Source organism: Psittacula echo (genome assembly GCF_963264785.1).
Source record: "Psittacula echo genome assembly, chromosome: Z".
Lineage (NCBI taxonomy): Eukaryota > Metazoa > Chordata > Aves > Psittaciformes > Psittacidae > Psittacula > Psittacula echo.
The window spans coordinates 100,472,342-100,494,708 of NC_137742.1; the positions used below are offsets into that span (position 1 = coordinate 100,472,342).

A 22,367-nucleotide genomic window follows, 5' to 3' on the forward strand; every position below is an offset into this window, starting at 1 on the left:
TCAGTCCCTCAGTCGGTCCGTCAGCCGATCAGGCCAGGGGCCGGTCTGTCAGTCAGTTGGTCTGTCTGCCTGCCAGTCAGGCCTGAGGGCGGTAGGACCGTGGCCCCCCCCGTCCCGCCCTTTCCCTTCCGCCCCCCGGCATCTCGTCAGCCAACCCCGGGCATCCGAGGCCGCCTCCGCCTCGCCTCTCCCCGCCCCGCAGGGGTAGGCCTGCGGACGGGCGGGGCGACGCAGGGAGATGATGTCAGCGGCGGGCTGGAAGCCATGGTGTGAGGGCAGTGATTGAGGCGGCCGGCCCGGCGAGGCACGGCTTCGCTCGGTAACATGTCGGGGCCGAGCGCCGTGTCGGACCCCCAGCACCCGGCGAGGCTGCTGCGGGCCCTCAGCTCCTTCCGCGAGGAGAGCCGCTTCTGCGATGCGCACCTGGTGCTGGAGGGGGAGGAGATCCCGGTGCAGAAGAACATCCTGGCGGCTGCCAGCCCCTACATCAGGTACGGCTGGGAGAGGAGGGCTGCGGCCGGGCCCGCGCCCTGCCTGGGTGATGAGTCGGCGGGAGGCCGCGCTCCGGGGGGCGGCCGGTTATGTAAGGAGTGGGCTCGGCTTCGTCTTGACGGCGGAAGAGCCGGGGCAGGCCGGCGGCGGGCCGGGCTTAGCGGGCCTGCGGTGCCCGGAGTTTGCTTGAGCGCCCCGGTGACAGCGGCGGCCCGGTCGTGCCCGCCCTGCGGAGCTCCCCGCAGCCCGAGTGCCCCTGAAGGAGCCGCCCGCTCATTGAACTGTGGCTTCGTGCAGGTGCGAGAGACGGCGTGTTTAACTACCGGGTAAAACCGCCCTGAACAAGTGCTGCCAAGTGCCTGGTGTAAACAACCGACCCAGCAACAAGGAACTTTGCGGGGCCGGTGCCTGTGCGCTGTGTGCCCGCTGCCAGGGCTTCCCCCGCCTGCGCCTCAGCCTCGTTTGTCTTCTCCTTGGTAGCTCTTAGCATGACAGAGCTCCGGGTGGTGGTGGTTCATTCTGAAGTACATTAGATTCTAAATTTAAGAGAAGATTGCTTTGTCTCCCCATCTCGTGTTCCCTTGTGCCCTCACAGTATCCAGGAACAGAACTTCGAAGCTGCCAAAGGTGCCAGAGCCGGGAGAGCCGGTGACTCCTGGCAGCAAGTGCCAGCAGTGTGTGCGGCCAAACCAAGCCGTTTGACAGGGAGCTGTATTAGCACAGTCACGGTTTCCAAGGTGGCCCGGCAAACATCTTATCCTGGCCTGTGTTTTCAGTGAAACCCAGTTAATGAAAGGTCCTGCTGCAGCTGTCAACAGCAGCTTGAACTTCTCTGTCACTCTCAGTGGTGATACGCCCTGACACCAAGTCAGGATATACCCACCATAAGATCTTCATAGTATGTACCTGCACGTCAGGAAGTGTGAACAAAATGTACAGGTGATGGATTCTAAAGGGTTTTTATTTTTAAGTCCCATAATTTGCAGGTAATGAAGACATTAATTTTGTCTAAGTCTGTAAAGTAGGAGAAGACTTTTTGGTATCATTTAAAAAGAGGATTATCATAATTCTGTAGCAGACTTTTGGTAATGGCTGGATATTCTTTCCAGCTGTAGCTTCCTCTGAAGTTGTCATAAGATTTGCATATTTGCTCTAGGTGGGGATGGGGAGTCTGTCTGCTACTTTCAGAATAAGATGGAACCTACTTCAGTGTCACATTGGCATCTGCTCTTAGGCAATGCAGTATTTTGGGTGACCACTGCAGTACAACTTTTGACTTTCTCAAGTACAAAAATAAACTAAAAATAAATAGAATATTAAGTTGGTGACTAAATTTTAAATGAGTGCTGAATGTGGACAGAGCAGCAGTTCTCTGCAGCTGTTTGAGGTAGTCAGTCCACCTACCCAGCTAGAGCTGAGTGTAAAATGAAGTAAAATTCACAGAGAAGGAAGATCAGCAAGAATTTGCAAAATTCACAGAGCCTGTGTGCTACCAATAACTTTTTTCACTGCTTGTCTTAAGAAGCAGTTTTGTAGACTGTGGTGAAAGACAAATGAAAGACATGAAATTGAAATGAACCATTGATCCAGTACTCTTCAAAATGCCTGAATGCTTTTTAGGTTGTTGGTCATCTTATTTTAGATGATTGTATGTAATATCTGAAATTAAGGTTCAGAAGGGTTGCTGTAGGTGGAAAAAGGCCATATTCTTGGAAAAACTGCTGTTCTGCTGTAACAGAAAGATGAGTTTAGAATCATAGAATCAACTAGATTGGAAAAGACCTTTAAGTTCATCAAGTCCAACCATTACCCCAAGACTACCAAGACCACCACTAAACCATATCACTGAGGGCCTCATCTACACAGTTCGTGAACGCTTCCAAGGATGGTGATTCCACCACTTGCCCAGGAAGCCTGCTCCAATGCATGAGCATTGAAAATTTTCATGCTCCATGAAAAAATTTTTCCTAATATCCACTCTAAACCTCCCCTGGCACAGCTTGAGGCTGTTACTCTTCTGATATCACTTGTAACTTGAGAGAAGAGATGGACCCCCCAACCTCACTACAACCTCCTTTCAGGTAGTTGTGGAGAGCCATAACATCCCCTCTCAGCCTTCTCTTCTCCAGACTAAGCCCTTCCAGTTCCCTCAGCCATTCCTGCTAAGACTTATTCTCCAGACCCTTTACCAGCTTTGGTGCCCTTCTCCGCACCTGCTCCAGCACCTCTGTATCTTTCCTGTAGTGTTTACAGAAAATAAGCTGGTTTTTACTGTGCAAAAAGACTGCTTAATTAAAACACGCTGTAAATTATTCCATGGAGAAGTGCATGTTCACAGATTTTAATCTTTAAGTACTGCATTTTGTTCAGCTCTGAAAAAGGGACTTTGGAAATATGAGTTAAGTGTGCGTGAGGAGTAATAGCGCCAAACATAACTACAGTAGCAGCAAAGCTTGTAGTCATTAGAGTTGTGGGTTTTTAAACTTGGAATTGTTCAGGGTCACATCCCATGAAGGAATTTATTAACTATGTGTGAAAGTAGGTTACATGCATTAAAATATAAATATGATTAAGTGTTTTTTTTGTTTTGTTTTTAAGCTTACTCATCTTTTCTCCTCAGGCTTGCAAGATGTACCAAAGATACGTTCACCTAGCTCTTGCATGGCACATTAAGAAGCAGATTTGTATTACCTGCCTTTGCAGAACCTAATTTTTACCTGCTGCCTGTTTCTCTTCTTTTTATCGCTCCAGGATCTATCTCTTAGTCCAGCTGGTCTCCACATTGGGTAGAATTGGTCAGGTAGGTTGCCAGTGTTGGAGCATGATGTTTCCAGCCAAAAGTAATGTTTCAGTGGCTCTTTTTGGAGATAAAATTCATCTCCAGCCTGTGCAAATCCCATTTATTTTGAGTGTTGACCTTTAAATAAAACAGTTAGTCTAGGTTTCGATATAAAGAGTTATTGCAGGAGATGCAAGACTTTTAAGTCCTTGTATTTTAAGGGTAGATGATTCCAAGTCATGCTCCGGTACCATAGGCTGTTACAGTCTCCATCTGCCAATTGATTTGGGGTGCTGTCACTTGAAAAACTCCAATACAGACCTCAGAAAAATCCAGTAACTAAATTCAGAAGTAAAACTTGAAAGAAACACGAGTGGATTTGTCAAATGTACTCAGCAGTGAAGCAGTGGAAGTATGAGCTGGCGTGGTGTTTTCTGTATCTGGCTGTGTTGTTATATTTTGTGGCTGTGGGCAAGTTGGTGGACGAGTTCAGAATCCATGTAGGGTTTGCATGAGTGCTTAGTTTAGGGTGTGAGTAGGAAAGTAAGAAGGCATGGGCTCAGGGGGTGGTTGGGTGTGAGCAGAGTTGATGTGTGCTGAAGGATTTGTGAAGCCTCAGAGAGAGGAGCGCTACCTGTTTTTAGTTTTGCATGGAAGCTGTTTGGCTGACTGGTTATGAGTAGGACACTTGTAAATTATAGTGATGAAGCTTTCCTCTAGTTATTTGGCAACTGAATTATCCATGCAACTAAAAACTGGCAGCTTCAGCAGAGAGAGGACAGGTGGTATGAGGGGACACAGAAACACATGGAAGTGTTACTGGTGGCGTGGGTCCTGTCTGGTGTTCTTGTCCATAAGCTAGCTTCTGCATGTACAGAAGAAAATAAATGCCTCTTTCATGAATACATTTTCAGTCTGTGGAAGCAGTAAGACTTTAAATTTTTGTGATAATTTGATTCTTGAGGTCTCGCCTCAACTACTTAATGCCAAGTTGCTCTCTTGAGTTCAGTGAGGTTTGGGGTAGTTGTGAGAATTCCTACAGAACTTCTCAATATGTGAAGTTTTATCTAATCCCTCTGCCCCTGGAGCAAATCCTGTCATTTGCAAAACAGGGAAGTCTTCCTACGTATCTCTAACATCTTGTGGTGTGTTCCTGAGCCTGAGAACAGGAGGATTGTTCAGGAAGAAACTGCCATAGGACACAGAGTGGTTTGACTCAAAGTGATGCTATTGTGCATCCCAGAGAAGTTAAATTCGAGCCAGGTCAGCTCTTGATTTTCTCTTCTGTAACAAATCTACCAGAAGCCTGTGCTTCTTTCTAGCAGTTTGTATCCTGGCAATTGCCCTAATGTAGATATAATTCTACTGCCCTGATTTAATTTATTTAGTGTAAATTATGGTGGCATAAGAGTGCTTTCACCAGAATAAACCATGCTTGCACTAGTGAGTTTGGCGTAAGCTGTTGGCATATATCTGTGAACCTTTTATAGGATAGATTTGGTCCAAGTATTCCTGGTATCCTCAGCAGCAGCAGATGTTCTCATCCACATAGATCTGTCACTGCCTGGCATGAGTTGTTCCTGGCCAGCTGAAACTTGCAGCTCTTCATACTTGCTAGCTTACAGTCTGCTTGCCTGTATGGGAGCATGTGGGAACCACCTTAACAACAAGGATATTTATGCTCAAATTCTTAGATGCACTTAATATCATTATGCTGAGAATCTGGTGCAGTGTTAGAAATTACAATAAGATGTTTTTGTTATCTGAGCAAGTTTTGGCTTTGGTTTTCATGCATCTGTGTGAACAGATTACAGATGGAGGTATGTAGTCTATACTGTTCACTAAGGCTTTTCTAGCTTATTGATGGACCAGTAACCATAGTGTCATCTTTTTCCAGATGAGCATAATTTAGCTAAACAAAATGAAAATGTAAAATTAAGTTCACATTATTTTCCATTTACTTGTAAATAGCTGTACTACTTATAAATGGGTTTTTGCCAGAAGTAACCTGATGGCATTTGCATATTCTCGCTTGTGCTGTTCAACATTCTGACATCCCTAAAACATTGCAGGCCTTGTAAGACTCTTGCACAGCCCCACAACTGTGCCAGTGCTGAAACAAACTTCCACAGACATGTGATGGGACATGTCCCCATCATTGATCTCGTTTCTTTTCCTCTGTATGCTGGCACTTGAAACACTTTGAATTGCTGTGAAACCATGAGAAGGCAGCCTGCCTTGTGTAAGGGTGTCTGTGAGCATCCCTAAATGCTGGTATGAAAGGTGGAACAGGGTGTCCGTTCTGCAGCACACCACAAAGGTGAGACTTGGTAGGTTTTTTTTACACTTGTTAGACAATAAATATTCTACAGCAAGGCAAGGTGGAAGCCAAGGCATGTCGGTAGCTCCTGCTGCTCATTTCCTGGCACCTGCTTGTTTTTTACTGACATTTATAGAGACTTTTTGTAGAGTTTTAGAACTTTTTTCTATTTGGGACTAGTACTGAAGTCACAATACAAACCATTGCTGAAGCTGGCAGGTATTTGCTTGTCAAGACCCTGTGCTCTCACGTTCTTTTGTGGCTGAATCGTGCTGTGCTTGTGCCAGGGCTTGTTCTGTCTTCACTGGGCATGCAAGGCAGGGCTGTGGTTACTGCCCTATCAAGAAGGGCTCTAAAGTCATGTTGTCTTCAAGGTTTCTTATGAGTCTGTTTCTGACAGCCTCCTGGGGACTTTACAGGCTGCCCTGGCTGTAGGAAGTCAGGAAGAAATGGGGCCAGAATTTGCTTTCAGATTTCTGGAGCCCAATTTTGTTTAGGATTTGTTTTTAAAAGAAAAATGAAACTAAATTGTCACCTGTGATGCTTTAGTGATAACTGAGTTGTAAAGTCTCTGTAACTTTGAGACACAATAAATCAAAATAGTGCCTTGTCCAGAAACTCTGTACCTGGTATAACTCAGAAGTGCCTAAATGTGTGTTATGTTTGCATAAGTAGTTGGGGGGCAACAGTGATAAAGGTGTATTAAAAACTTATGGTTTAAAAAGGGATTTAGAAATCACTATACCAGGCTTGAATGGGGAGTTGTTAATTATATTCCTGCTGCAACAAGCCCCTAAAGATGGCCTGAAGGGAGGAAGCAATAAGGCTCTTAGCTCAAAATAGCAAGAAAATACAGTTGGGCTGCTCCTACACGTCAGACAAAGGGAGAACTGGAAATCAGAGCATCTGTTTACGCAGGAGAACTTGAGATGAAATTGCTTGTCCTTTCTTTGTATCTGCAGACATGTGGCTCATCTGTGTGCCTGATGTAAGAGGCGAGTTGGGGTGGAAGGAGGTGTGGCAGGATGGAGCTGCTTGGGATGTCTGGGTAATTTATACTCTGTAGGTTGCCTTTACACACCTGCATTAATTGCCCTGTTTGGCAAAACTTCTGTTATTAAAAGAACCTTTTTTTATTAATGACTTTTCTCACAAGATTTAAAACGTATTTTGTGGCTGGAGCAGGGCCGCTCTGAAGGTGCTCCTATGTCTGGAGGAAGATCTGGAATTCATGAGTCTGAACTTCTTCATTTGTGTTTTGGGTTTTGTTTGTTATTCTTCCTTGAACCTGTTTTGTTTGCATTGGTCTCAGCTGTAGTTACAAAAGCAACTTTTTCCTCATGTGGACTGACAAATGTGGAAAATAACTGATGGTCTTAAAGAATTTGGTTTTTCCCCTCTCTGTTCAGACCTCTTATTTCATATATTGTACAAAGCTTTCTCTCTGTGCTGGTACTGAGTACCAGTGTAGCGTTACCCATACGCAGGGGAGTCACCAGTCTCCTCCTCATCTTCCATATTATGGCTGTGCCACTGCTTAATATTTCCAAGAAAGCTAAGAAAAAAATCACTGTTATGGTCAGCTCAAAATTGCTTGTTGCCTATGAAGGAAATACCTTCTTAATACCATGTAGTTAGTGGCAGTTTTATGTCCTCAGGCACGTTGGTTTACATCCCCTGAACGACTTTAAGCTGCCTCGTACTGTGCTTGCTATTGTTTATGGACACGGTTAGTGCTCTGATTTGCAGACTCTTGGCTCTTCCTTCTTGTGCTAGTGAAATCCACACTCCTGCTTCCACTTTCCTCTTGGCTGTGTCATCACTTTCTGTGATAGTCTCACATATGTGTTTTCCAGCTCCCACCATGCCCAGAGCTGGTACTTCCCTCAGTTGGATTCCCAAAGAAATACAGCATTTGTTTTATCTTCCAGCTGTCCCATGGCATTACTCATGCACTTGTAATGTCCATTCCACTTCATATTTACCAGCAGTGATGAAAATCTTTATCTGACTCTGATGCTTATTTCTCCCATAGGAGAAATACTATAAGGATAAGTGAGATATAAAACCCTGGTTAAACCATGTTTTCTCTGCAGGTTCATTGGTGTTTTCCAAATAATGATCTTAGTAAGTCACAAGAATGTTTGGATTATTGTTATTAGAGACGATCTACACAGCACTGCATTTCTTAAATATGTTTAATGGTAAATTTAACAGCATGGGCATGACATTGTACTTGTTCCTTCTAAAAGAGCATTTGTAGCAAGAACAAAAGTGGAGTTAATTTGAAAGAAGACAAATTTTGAAGTAAGATACAGTTAATTTCTTGGTTTAAAATTGCATTCCAGGAATGTCTTCCTTTGCTTTTCTGATGAAGTCCTAGTTCCAAACTGCTGTCTACTGGGTGTAACAGTGCTGTTTAGAAGAAAGCTAAAATTTCAGTTGATTTGTAATGGAAATCTCGGGAATTATCTGTTTAGTGAATATACTTGAGTGTTGTATGTAGCACAAAAATGGCATAAATATGATGCAGATTTAATTCCTTAAGGAGATGCTGTGATGAGTGTTTCATGCCAGGTAGTCTGCTGCTCGTAGAGAAACAGAGATTGGATAATTTTTTCCTATCTTTTAAAAAGAAAGAATTAAAAAAAAAACCAACCCAAACCACCTTTCTAAATCCAGTGTCAGGTATTTCTAATAGAGAATGGTACGTAATATGTCTGTGCTTCATGTGAGAAGAGCTGAACAGCCAAGTGCTGAACCAGGTCTACTCAGCTGCACACATAGGTGAGGCCAAGCTGTGTACGAGGTGCCTGGCACGAACCGCCTGTACCTGGCAGCCAGCTCATCTGCATTGTTTGTGTTTGACTTGTTTGTAAGCTCAGCTTGGTTGTTTTCAAAGTTGTCTAAAAAACCCCCGAAGTAAAATGAGATGGGAGGTTCTTACTGCTGCTGAGAGGCTCAAGGGTCCATTCTTGGGGACTGTGTTTGTCAAGTGTGTGTTCTGTCTACTTAGGGCTAACTCACATGTTTAGGCAAGACGTGCTGGTTGAGGGTAGATTTCCAATTTAGATTGCGTCTAGGTCTGAATTAGCTAAGTGTAGTCAGAGTCACTTCAGATTTTCAGGGTAAACAAAAAAACTGGGTGAAGCCCACAGACCGTTTACTGCTCTGTTGCTGTCCCTTCTGCTTCTGTTGCTGAAGGAATTACTTTGTTCTTTTTCTTTCTGGGGAGAAGCATTAAATTTTTGCCTGACTTAAACTTTCCAACAGATGAAAAAATTAATTTATTCCTTATTGTTGTTTTTCTTTGCTCAAGCAAGGCAACTTCTGCAGGTTTTTGTGCTATTAGGTGGACTACTTCTGCCTTGAGACCTGAAGGTGCAGTTAACAGATAATCTTAAGAAGAGAGATGTAGGAGAGGCATAGCCAAATCCTGAGAGCTGGCACCCTTGCAGGGTGTGGTGAAGATTGTCTTTAATGTGTGGTGCTAAAGGCCAGGGTGCGACCTCAAAGAAAACCTTCTGATTTGGTTGTAAAATATCTTTTTGGAGGATGGCAGTGGGTGGAGTGAACTGCTGCATCATCTTTTTGTGCCTGACCTGTTTAATAATGTGATTATTAAGGGGTTTTTTTGCATGCAGAAAGACAAGCCTGCATGGGGGAAAATGTTGCAGGGATGAAGGCAGACAAATGAAAAAACTTCACCATTAAAATGGTCAATCCTAAATTTGACTTAATGAGATTTCGCATGGAAAGCTTGTACTTGAAGACTCAAGCCTGCATAAGGAAGCCTAGGTCAGGAGGAGACTGCATCAAAAGTAGAGTCTCTTACATTTTCCCCTTGATGATGCAAAATCTCAAAGTACTTGCTTGTCATTTTTGGGACTGAGTCATTCTTGTGAGCATGTTTTGGGTTTGGTGCATGTCTTTGCTGAAAACATTTGTTGGAGGTATAACTTCATTTTAAATTGCTAATGCTCTCTGGAGAAGGCCCAAACAGTGGTGCAGGTAAAGGATATATTACCAAACCCCAATTTTATTACTCTTTGGATTGGAAGAATGGCTTTGCTACTGTAATAGTAAGGTTTGCTAGTGTGGCAATCTTGGCAAAGCTTGTGTAGACTAGTCCTTATGGTTAATCTGGAGCAAAATCACTAATTTGGAAAGAGCTCCCTTCCAAGTGTTTCCCTCTTGTCTCCAGCAGTTTGGCACCCTGCTACAGCTGTGTAAGTAGGTCAGTGAAGAGCATTGTTTGCAGTGCGATGACGTGGGAGCGGGTAAGAGTATTGTGTTGCAAAGCATCAAAAGCAAAGTGCCTGTCTTTTGTTTCCCAGATTTTTCAGTTGTTGTTCACTTTAAATATCATAAACCTGCTTGAGGTGAACGTGGTCTAGAGCATTCTCATGCACAAAGGCACAGTCTTTGCAGACAGATGTTTTCTTTACCTGTTTAAGTACCAGTACACCAGGGCTTTGAGGATTAAAGCATTCCAAAAGTTCATAAAGGGAACAGTGTAACTCATGTCACTATTGTAGAAACACATCTGTTGTCTTTTCGACAGTTTACAAATAAGGCAAAGATTTTAAAGGTAAAAATATTCCCACAAGAATATGTTTGAATCAGGTAAGCGTTATTGGTAGTGGCTGAACATTTTGTTTTGATATTAATTTTGGTTGTTGTTTTATCTGGGGTTTTGTAAATTATTACTTCCCCTCCTATAAACCGTCAACTGTAAAAGGTAGGGAAAAGGAGTTTTCAGCCACATGAACCCTTTTTCTACGTGCTCCTTATGCATCTAAACTATCCCACCGCAGTGCTCTCACAGGGAACTTGACTGCAAGGTTGGAAGTATGACTGTTTTTTTTTTTTTCCTCTTCTAGAGTCAGGGATATGTTGGAAGATCCATCTTATCTTTAACAAAAACTGCAGAAAGTCTTAAATTTATCTGTTAGGGTATTTTTTTAATTATTTGAATCTGGTTTGTGCCATTAGATGTGCATTGTCACTCCTAGCAGTAGCAGTGCTTGTTCTTAAGCCCTTGCTTTCATTTTAATGATTTACCTTGCTTATATTGTTGCTTACATAGACAGAAGAGGTATTGAATTTTTCTTCCTCATTCTACCTCATGTAGTGCCATTTGAGATGACTCATTAGGATTGTATTCCTTAAGTGATGTGGAAGAGCAGATTCTAAATTTGTCGCAGGCACACAACATAAAAACACAACATAAACCCAGTTGTTCTTATGCCACTTATTGAAGGTGCAGTATGTGCCAAGCAGTTCTGACCAGCTACAAGAGGATGTTGGTGTGGATGTTATACATTTATAGAACACTATGTTACTGGAAGCAGTTTCAACTTACAATGATGATCTTCTTAATTAAAAAAATGGAAAACGTTTTAAAACATGGATGGAGTCAAGCTGCTGAAAATTAAGTTACTTAAGAGAACAGGATGAAGAAGCTGCCTTGGTTTGTTTCCCTCAGCTCTGTATGTATCTTGGCTCTGCTCTGCTCCTAGCTAACAGGTTTTCTGATTGGCTGTGGGGACTTTATTTGCTTCTGAATCTTGATGTTCTGCTCTTGCATCTGAATGAAGGAAGACTAAGGCAGCCTTTTCTACTGTGGTTTGGCAGCTTAGAGTGCTTTTAAAGTAATAAATGCTGTCCAGAGTAAGAAGCTTTCATGTGCATGTGTTAGAAGCAGTCATGCTGCAGCTGGGTACCTCTCTGCACCTTGGCTTGCTGATTGCTACTTCTAGCCACACAAATCATAGGCTGACTAAATCACTGTGGGGAAAAGCATGGTGGAAAGAAAGCATCCTCCCTCGTGGGATATTGCAGGTTGGAAACCATATACTTAAGCACAGCTAGAAACTTTTTTTCTAAAGTTAAATTTAATAGAGGACCAGGACTGCTGTGAGCTGTCTGCTCTGAACTGGGAACAAATGTGTTTTGAAACTTTCTAGTTCTGTCTGTTGCAAGGATCCCCAGACCTCAGTTTGTGAGCAAGGTGTGGGTGCTCCTAACAGCTAATGCTGTGTGATGCAAGAGGACATGTGGCTCCTTGCCCTCCACTTACACACCTCCTACTTTATTCTCCTCCTCCAGCTTTCTTTCCACATTGGACTTACAATTTTCTATCTTAAACTTTTCCAGCCCCAAGCCTGCTTATAGTAAGTTCTTGCATCATATTTTTCCTCCCCTCTTACCAACAGCCAGCCCTGCAATACTTGATGTGAGGGACAAAGAGTACCTTCAGCTGCTGTTTGGAAATGGTTCTCATGTCAGAAATCTGTGCCGAAATAAATAACCCAGTAGTTTACTAACTAACAAATTAAAGTGATGGGACAGATGTTTACCTACTCAATTTCAGGACAGACAAAGCTTTTTATATTACTGCTTTGGGTTTGTGTTGTGGTCTTGCATCAGTTGCTGGTTTGTTTCTTTTCAGGTTAACAACTGTTGATGCCTGAAAATGTACCCAGTAATTAGAACACCTAGCCTGATAAGACCCAAACCCTCTGAACAACACTTTCTTGTTACCAGGAGGCGTCAGCATAAAGTCTGTGCAATGAGGTTATTTAGGTTGGGTGTGTACAGGTGATGCTAAGATGGAAGATGGTGATAAATAGCATCAGTCCTTTCTGTAATCTCCTGATTAGTGCTGGCATGAAACATGTTTGTTACATGCTTTGCATCCATTATGAGCCCCACCATGTGTTGGACTACCCAGGTTCTGTGTAGGTACCACTGTGTAGTTAACCGTACCAGCTGCTCATGAGTACCTGATACGTATGAGGTCCAGATACCACCTGACTGTCTCTCTTGTGAAGGAGGCCAGATGCTGCAAGCTTTGATACACATTATGTTAAATTGAAAGAAAACACGGTTTCATCCCAGATGCAGCTTTTATTAAAAACCAAGAAACCCGAAACTTTTGAGTCTAGTTGATATAAAACTGATGTAGTTTGAATAGTTTTGAAAATGTGCATAAAGAAGCCTTGGCACTCTCTTAGAATGAAATGTGTGTTACCTCTGTATGTGCATGCTCTTTCATTATTCTTATTATTTCTTATTTATTCTGATATGAGTAAGTGAAGCAGAATCTGTCCTTAGCTAGGTCCTGTTATATATTTAATTAGTATGAGTGTGGACAGCAGAAGACTCAGTTGAACTGACTCTTTCATCTTACAAAAGCCACAGCTTTTCACGTTAAGAAACTTACTCTATCTAGGAATATCTTCAAATGAATAAGAAATTTTTTTAAGGCTTTTATTTTAATGTGCTGTGATAGAGATGTGAAGGTGGTGAAACAAGTTTTCTGGTCTTTATATAATGTATTCTTCATTGCCTAAAGCATGAAAAAAAGGTGTTCAAAATGATCTTTTATTAGCTCTTGTAGCTGTGCTTGTTAGACTGGCGGAGACTGCTCCCTTTTGAGCACCTGGAGTTGTCTTTCCTGGAAAAAGTGTTTGCTCTAACAGAAGATGGAAAATGATGCTGTCTGCTGTATTATTTTTATTATTTCCTCATCTTTTCTCCCAGCTCCCTTCCATTCTATTCAAAGGTACATCAAACTCTCCCTGGTATTTCTGAAGAAATTGTTCATAAGTGAAGCGTCCACTGATGCCGATGAATATTTAAAGCTCAGCTAAGCAGCACATGGGCTGTTTCGTACAGCTGTGAGCTCACAGTTTAGTTACAGCCAGGCATAGCATTAGGCTGATAACTCCATAAACTACACAAAATGGTAATTCAATCCAAATGTTTGTGCTGCCAGTGTATATTCTGGTCACATCTGCTCATTGAAATTTTTTGTTGTTGAAGTGTTTTTTGGTTTAATTTGCTTTGGGTTTTTTTCCACCTTTATTAGATCAAATTCTTGTGTTTCATCTGTCAGCAGAGCTGCAGTTCTGTTTGAAGTTCTGAGTGAGATTTTTGAGTGCTTGTGATGAGTGAGCTGAGAAAAATTAACTTTGGCTCTCTGATGCCATGGGTATCTTAGAAGGCTGACGTATTTGCTGAACTTAGAAATGTGATGAGTGATACTAGAGACAATACATACATCTTTTTTGTGCTAATTTGAGAGACAATTTTCACATCATATTGTAAGGTTTTAACATACTTGTTACCACTCACATGATCCACAGTTAGCATTTGTTTCTCCAGGAAACCAAGAGCAAGAAATGTCCAAATTGTGAGCTTTTTCTTTTTTTTCTTTTCTCCTCTCTTAGAACAAAATTGAATTATAATCCTCCAAAGGATGATGGCTCAACGTACAAGATTGAGCTTGAAGGGATATCTGTCGATATCATGAAAGAGATACTAGACTACATCTTCAGTGGGCAGGTATGGTATTCAAATAAACTAGATAGAAATTGAATATTTGGTAAAATAACCTGGGTTTTAACACTTCTTCCCAGAAAGATGAACCTATTGAAGTTTGAAGCTTTGTCATAAAACTTCTGTAGAGTGGTATGTCATGCTGGGGCTATGCATGTGAAGTAGAGGGAATAGGCTCTGCAGGAGTTGTCTCTGCTCTTCTAGTGCAGCCAGGAAGGGCTCTAAATGAGTCAATGTCAAATGCTTGTACTGAAATTTGTGGCTGCCTTCAGTAACCTGCTTTAAAACATGCAGTCTTTGATAGCTGTAAAAAAGAACTGGTTTGAGAGCAAAAGAGATTGATACTCTGGCACTGAATATTGCAGTACATCAGGCATCTTCCCTTACTGACCCTCATGTCCACCTGTCTGGCCCCTAGTTGCATGTCCCTTCACATCTCGGTGCCAGTAGCCTTAGCTGGTGTGTCCAGTTTATTTGGAGATGGAGATTGTTGAATGAGTTTAATTTTTGTCAGAAAAAGAAAAAGCAAATGTGGTTTGACATTATCTTCTGGATATGCATTTTAAATAATTATTTATTTATTGAGGCAAAAGTAATTTTATGTTCTCAGTTTAGATGAGCAATTTTATGGTTACTTCAGGCACAAAATTCCTGTCAAGCAAATGCCTTTCAGTCCCTGTGTTAATTTACAAATGTGTTCTATCATACAAATTTCTCTTAAGTTTTACCCTGGCATTAATACATTTTTTTAGCTGCTGAGAATGACTGTAATGAATGCGGGCACGTCATTAAATTAATGAGTGAGATAGTAGTATAACTTCTAAATTAATTCTTCCAGATCAGGCTAAATGAAGAAACTATCCAAGATGTGGTACAGGCAGCTGATCTCCTGCTGCTTACAGACTTAAAGACTCTCTGCTGTGAGTTTTTAGAAGGTTGCATAGCTGCTGAGAACTGTATTGGTATTCGGGACTTTGCACTGCACTATTGTTTGCATCATGTTCACTACCTTGCCTCAGAGTATCTGGAGACTCACTTTCGAGATGTCAGCAGCACAGAGGAATTCTTGGAACTGACTCCTCAAAAACTGAAAGAAGTGCTGTCGATGGAAAAGCTCAATGTTGGAAATGAAAAATACGTCTTTGAAGCAGTGATTAGGTGGATTTCTCATGATTCTGAATCAAGAAAGGTCAGGACATCCAAATGTTTATATTTTGAATGTGGCCCAAATGGGAGTGTTTATTTTCATCGGTGGGAACTTGAAATGGAGACATTTCTTTCAGGGATAATCTTGCATTTATAGAACTAGTTGAATTTTGCCTGAAATGCAGACAGCGGAATTGCAGTAACAGGGTGAGGGCTGTGTTGATGATGTATTATCTGCTGCCTTTATTATTTAATAAGTATTAAATAAAAAGGTAACTTTCTGGCGTTTGATATAGTCTTGGTTTTGTGGGGAGAAAGCAAGTAGCACGTCTGTGGTGAAACTATGAAAATAATGCATTTTCTTAATAACACTATGTTGTTAGTTTTGTTATTACTTCCAAATACTAAAAAACTTAAGTTTTTAATGAATATAGATCCTTCTGTATGTAGGAGTGCCTTAGAGGTGTTCTGTAAAGCTTGGGGGATTTTCTGACATTTCTCTCCTCCTGTAGGTTCACATGAAGGATGTCATGTCAGCAGTGTGGGTTTCAGGTTTAGATTCAGCATATTTACGTGAGCAGATGATGAGTGAACCGCTGGTGAGGGAGATCGTCAAAGAGTGCAACAACATTCCCCTCACACCACCCCAGCAGGGAGAGGCGATGCTGGCCTCCTTCAAGCCCCGAGGCTACTCGGAGTGTATAGTGACTGTTGGTGGAGAAGAACGAGTGTAAGTATGGAGTGGTACCGCAGGTTGTCACAGCTGGTGAAGAGACAAGCATCCAGCATTCGTGGCATGTCTGAAAACACAGTGTGGAGAGAATATGTCCACCTAATGGGCTTATTACTCTGTCATTTGAGTTTGGTTTTAAGTTGGTCAGACACACCTAAAATACCTTTGTGAGTGATTCAGCAATAAACAGTTATTTTGAGATAATTTTCTAACATTCAGCATGTACTAGAGAGTAGGACATGGGGTTTATTCGGTAGGTGTTGGCTGGTTTTTATTTAACTGAATAGGCTGTACTCAAAATAAGTACAGATCATTGGAGAAACTTTTTTCTGATGATCTGAAAAGTATCTATAATCTTAGAAATAATGAACGTGCTTTAACTGTTTAATTTATAATAGCTGTGGTCCCCCAAGAAAGTTATTATTGGTGCATCTGAGATGGCAGGTGAAAATTCCTGTTCTGCATAATAATCCGTTTTGTTTTTTGGGTGCCCCCTGTACTGGAGGGGAGGTTTTTGTCCTGTTTAAATAAGTTCAGCACTTAGATGTTTGCTTTTTATAGAGGTGTAATGAAGTAGTCCAGTAACAGTTTGCACGTCAGTTTGTCATTGGTTTGCTCAGACATTACTAGTACTCTCCATCAGTTGTTTTTAGTTTGTTCAAAGTTCCCTCATAAAAAATGCTACAGGCAGATAGAGTTCGAATGAAGTACATCTGGTTTCGTGTCTGTACAAAACTCAGTTTACGCACATTTGGTTGGGGAGTCTTTTCCTTACCAGAAAATGCTACACTTTATGAAAGCCAAATACACTAGAAAATGAACAAGCAATCTTTGGACACAAGCTGTTAACGGTAAACTCGTAAAACTGTCTTGTCTTTCTGTTTTTGTTTGTTCCCTCCCCACCACTGTGTTCAGATCACGGAAACCAACCTCAGTGATGCGGTGTATGTGTCCTCTTTATGATCCCAATAGACAGCTCTGGATTGAACTTGCTCCTATGAGTATTCCAAGGATCAATCATGGAGTATTGTCAGCAGGTAAAGGGGAACTTTGTATTTGTAAAGTCAGTATTATAAAAACTTACCAGTGCCTCAAAATATAGCTTATGTTTTTTCTTTTAAGATTGACTGCACTGGGGTTATTTCATGCTTCCCCTTTGTCTGCCCAAAACATTACTTAGTTCTGTGAAAATCCCTGTCATCTGAGTGTCTTACTCCCTCAACGTTTTGTGGGAATCTGCTACATCTGTGTCTCCAGGAGTATTCCATGTTTTAAGGAAATTCTAGTTGCTGCATCACTGAATATGTTGAAGAGTATATACAAGGGTAGACTTTAGTTGAGATATACCTTCTCCAGGCCTGAGTTTGATCTGTGCCTGGTCTGAATCTCTTAGTGAATTCCAGGATAGAGCTCACCAGTCACCTTGTCTCACTCAGTATACAAGTGTGAGTGTTGCTTGTAAGATCATGTTGCCTTTTGTTTTACAGAAGGATTTTTATTCGTGCTTGGTGGTCAGGATGAAAACAAGGGAACGCTAAGCTCTGGAGAGAAATACGATCCAGATACGAATTCATGGAGCTCCTTACCACCAATGAATGAGGCAAGATCTGTATCTAACTGTTGAGATTTAAGTTTTTATTTGGGCAAGATGTTCCTTTTCTTCTGGGAATTTTGCTGTGAATCTCCAGTCACTTGCATCTTACACATTCAAAATCATGCTACAGACTGACTTCTGTTTATATCCTGCAATACTTGTGGTCTGATACTGACTGCTGGATCAGGAAAAACTAAACAATTAGTGAAGACCTAGCTGTAAAAATGAACTACAGAATTTAAGGAATTTGGTAACCAAACAGTCATATAGTATACTTAATGTTCTGCCAGTACTGGCCTTCTAAAACAAGAGAACTGTTAAATGGACAAAGGAATTGGACTTTGTAGAAAAGGTGGAGAGAGGACTGGCCAGCATACAGAACTTGGCTTGCACAGACCTGTTTAGGTTTGGTTTGAGTTAATGCTTCCTTCTTCAAATTTGCATTCCATCAAAAAGTACAGTTTATTATTTGTAAACATACATCCTTAATACACCTGTGTTTTTATCTTCTTAAATCAGCATAGGGTATTTATTAAGAAATTGTTGTTTGCCACAGGATTTTCCTCATTAGTCTCTGGTTGGCAAAAGCTTGTAGATTAGGCTACATTTGTAGTTACGATGCGTTGTTTCCTGCTTACTGTGAGTAAGACTTTACAGTATGTTGTGTTTTCTGTTTGCTGTGGGACTGAGGGTAGCTGTTCTCCTACATAAAAAATAGAAGAGCCGCCTTTTCACAGATAATGGATCTGAGTTTTGCTGCTGTTGAGACCTGAAAGCGACAGCTTCGTCGTGGAGACTGCTACTGTGCAAACTGAAATAGGGCCAAGCTCTGTTCTTAGGTTTCTTTGTGGTCTCTTTTGGCTTTTGCTGCTCTCTATTTTTTGAATACCCTTTATTTTGTTTAGTTGAATAAATTAATAATCTTATTCTGGAGTTTAGGACTTCACCATTAAAAATCCCAAACCAACTTAAACCCAGGGATAATAGCAATAACCTTTTGCAGGCAGATATACAGAAAAAAGATTGTATTGATTTATTCCCGATGGCAGTTGTGTTTTACAGTCTTGACTGTATTGATATTCCTTAGGCACGACATAATTTTGGTGTGGTAGAAATTGATGGAATTCTGTATATCCTGGGAGGTGAGGACGGTGAAAGGGAGCTTATCTCTATGGAGAGCTACGATATTTATAGCCGGACCTGGACCAAGCAGCCAGACTTGACCATGGTTAGAAAGGTAAAAACTACATTGTATGTTATCACATTACTTACTGTTTAATAGTTAATGCCAACATATATGTATATATTTCAACCTTTTGTTTCAAGTAGAAGTTATAACGGTCTCAAAATGAAATAAGAGAGAGCAGCTGCTTTCTTCATATACCAGAACAAAACTGTGGCTGAGGATTTTTGTGTGGCATTGTTTGACATGTGGTGCAGGCAACTAAATACGTGTGGGTATGTGCATATAGTTAGTTTTGAGCTCTCAATAGTGTACATTTGCATGTCATTTTACATCTGATTTTTCTTTTTTTCTACAAGATTGGCTGCTATGCAGCTATGAAGAAGAAAATCTATGCAATGGGTGGAGGCTCCTATGGAAAACTCTTTGAATCTGTTGAGTGTTACGACCCCCGGACTCAGCAGTGGACAGCAATCTGCCCTCTGAAAGAGAGAAGGTGAGTGAAAATGGAAGGGGAGAGCTAGGCTGCTGTGTAAAAACTTTTTTCGTTAACACTCTGGTGAGAAAGAGTTGTCTTTTCCTTGATGAATCCCTGAAGATAACCTATGGATTTCATCATGTCTTTCTGGTGGCCTGTAGTTAACTTGGCTGAGTAAAGATGAGCATCTTGGCAACAAATACGAATTTTGTAGAAACACACTCCTGATGTTACACGCAATACTTCCCTAATGCAAAATGAAAACTAGAAATTGTAGTTCAACTAGAACTTGAGAATTTTTCCAGAGATTAATACTTTGCTATTTCATTCTTTTACATGGTCTGAATTGGGTGTTTATAATTTATATTCATGACTCATGTAGTTAACATAAGGAGTATGTGTGTATATAAACTTAAAAAAAATGGAAAAAGTTCAGAAGGATATAAGAAATTGTTTTGGTATATTGCATTTACTTACTTTTCTCATTTGGATTCTCAGGTTTGGGGCAGTGGCCTGTGGAGTTGCCTCTGAGCTTTATGTATTTGGTGGCGTCAGGAGTCGTGATGACAGTCAAGCCAGTGAGATGGTGACGTGCAAATCTGAATTTTATCATGATGAGTTTAAAAGGTAACTGGCTGCATCTATAAAGATAAAAAATACGTGCCTTACACACTCACCTGTCTGCCTTTGCTCCAGCACTTCAAAGCATATTACGTTTGTACCATGCACCTCTGTCGTTCAGTTTACCTTTTATGAGACAGTATGGCTGTTACAAAGGGCTGTCTGCTTCAGTAGCATGTCCCTCTAAGATACCAGTCCTAAAGCCCTGAGCCACCATGTCTTGAGTGTTCTTAAGCAGGAGAAACACCTTGAATATGCAGGTAGTTTGCCTCGTTCTTCCCTTGAACCCTGTGATTCCCCCAAGTGCTAGAGTACTGCTGCCCCCTTACCGGTACTCATGCCTTAGGCTTCTTGTGAGTGCATCTGGAGGAGTGGAAGTATGAACAGGGATGCTTCTCTGTGATCCAGCCCTATCTCCAGGGATTCGCATGTTGGGAATTACTAAGCTAGAGATAAGAAATTCCATGCATTTCTGTTCCAAGCATTTATAGCTGATCAATGTTTGAGCCTGTGTAGGTTGTTTCAGAGAGAGCTCCCACAAAGCGGAGTTTGAAAAATCTTTGGTGCCACCTGCGGGCTGCAGCGCGGCAGTGCTTCTGGTGTGTGGCATCCTAGAGGTGTTGAAGGATTCAAGTAAAATCATAATAATCATCCAGTTGCTTCAGGTCTTATTCTTACACCCCATACGTAGTGTGGCACCAGCGCTGTGCTGGTGCAGAGAAAGGATAGACAGTAGCGGCAGGTAGTCTGGATCTTGAGTTGCTGCGGGAGGCATGTGTTGAGGGCTGCTGAGGTACTCAGACTTTGCCTTTCTGCTCTGCCACTGCATAGAATTTGAGTGTAGACATTTAACTCCGAATACATGTGTGCTTGCACTGCAGGTAGTACACAGGTTGTGTGTCTTCCTTTGAAAATGGAAAGCAGGAAGACTGGGACAATTATCCCAGCTTCTGCGGTGGGTGCTGCTGTCAGGGGTTTGTGCTCTGTGGCTTTGGAAGGCCTCGGTTTCAGTCCTGGGAGGCAGGAGTGCTGTTACTGGCCAGGAGAGGGTGCGGTGTTACTGCAATATCTCCTACTGCTCCACCTCCTGGAGTCGAGCAGTTAATCTGATTTTGGTACCCTGGTACCCCTCAGAGGGTTGTGGGAATGGATTCTATGATATAAGCACCTTCAGACTCTACAGCACATATTGTTTTTGTGGTCGCAGTGGAGGAGTAATACTGAAATACTGCACTGAGAGTGTATGTGTGTATTGCACAGAGAAGTCTAAAAGTGTTGGGTTAAGAGATCTCTGGGAAGGAGGAATGTGTTTGCAAGATGAGTTAGCAGCAGTGAGTCAGAAAGCACAGTGTATAAATCCTAGCAGTCTCAAACTAAAACTCAGTGCTTTTTTACATCTCTGTACTACATGCTTTGTAATGAGGTACAGACTTCTCCAGCTGTTTTTAAGTAAGTGCAGAACTCCACCACACTCACTTTCTTTTTGAATGGAAATAATGTTTTGTACTGTGAGTTCAGCCATTAGATGTTTTGGCTTGCAGGTACGTGCAGCAAGGCACACGTGTGTGATTGGCATCATCTTTCATACGTGCCTTGGCTCTCATTACCTGAGAACACAGGGCCTGGCATCATCCAGAGTCCATGAGGATCTGAGTTTGACTCAGTGTATATGTCTAAGTGTGTACTTAGATCAGTATATAAACATATTAATTCATATAAACTGGCATAATTCTGGCTTGACTTGGATTAAAGGACTAGACTTGTTTAATATTGCTTACGTTGACAGTAACTTACTCCAGAATAACTCACAGTGCAGAGTCTTCCAAAATTGTTATTCTTGACCATGACACAGACTTCTGTAGAGACTGGAGATGTGCTGAGATCTTCATGGTGGCAGAAGAGTAAACACTGAGGCTCCTGTTAAGCTATGCAGTATAAGCAACTAATAAAATAAATTGAGTGTGGGTAGTAGCATATATTTGAAATGTGGACAGGATAATGTAGAAAATAATTCTTACATTTGAAGTACTTCTGGAAGTGAGATTTCTTTGTTAGTTTCAATTAACAAATGTTTTGTCAGCCTATTTTTTGAGTCACGACCATGAATAAATTTAGATGACCAAAGGATAACAAATAGCAAATATCATAGCGCAGGTCTGCAGGATGTAGTTTTGGTTTTTTTTTTACCTCCAAGGGCTATGGATTGAGCTTTTTGTGCTCAATGTGCTTTATTATACCCTGCTTAAAATACCAATTGAGCTAAAAATCGATTTACATCTCCATCTCCTCTTTCATGGGGTTTTAAGGATATCCTTCACTCAATGTTCCAGCATTGCTTTACTCTGTAAACAGCAGGAAATCTTATTAATCTTAAGGACCTTCATGGGTCAGTCAGTCCTTCTGCCAGAGTTCCTAATTTATAATATGCCATTTAGCCTTGCGTAAGTGTGTGGAGAGTTGGATGCTGTCTGTAAACACTGTGGTGTTTTGGGTTTCTTGTTTTTGATGTGAATATTTAGAAATATTTAATAGAGCACAAATTGGCTTTAGGATTCTTTGCAAGAGCTGCTGATAGATCTCTGTCCTGGAGTATAGCCACTGGTGGTCTGTAAGTGGGGTAGGCATTCTCTTCATGAGCTCCTGGTTCAGAAGCATTATGAAAATTTGCAGGTATC

The 22,367-nt window shown here is 41.5% G+C and overlaps 1 protein-coding gene across 1 annotated transcript in view; it reads left to right on the forward strand.

Annotated features, from left to right (window-relative positions):
* Window positions 1–324: 324 nt before the first annotated feature.
* Window positions 325–22,367, forward strand: part of GAN (gigaxonin) — a gene marked incomplete at both ends in the record, with an annotated part of 29,026 nt that continues 6,983 nt past the window's right edge. The window contains 9 exons of the mRNA XM_080637748.1: window positions 325–491; window positions 13,829–13,943; window positions 14,776–15,126; window positions 15,596–15,813; window positions 16,732–16,853; window positions 17,304–17,416; window positions 18,498–18,647; window positions 18,953–19,089; window positions 19,570–19,698. Of these exons, the coding sequence (XP_080493874.1) occupies window positions 325–491; window positions 13,829–13,943; window positions 14,776–15,126; window positions 15,596–15,813; window positions 16,732–16,853; window positions 17,304–17,416; window positions 18,498–18,647; window positions 18,953–19,089; window positions 19,570–19,698 (1,502 nt within the window). The remainder of the gene's footprint in view (window positions 492–13,828; window positions 13,944–14,775; window positions 15,127–15,595; window positions 15,814–16,731; window positions 16,854–17,303; window positions 17,417–18,497; window positions 18,648–18,952; window positions 19,090–19,569; window positions 19,699–22,367) is intronic.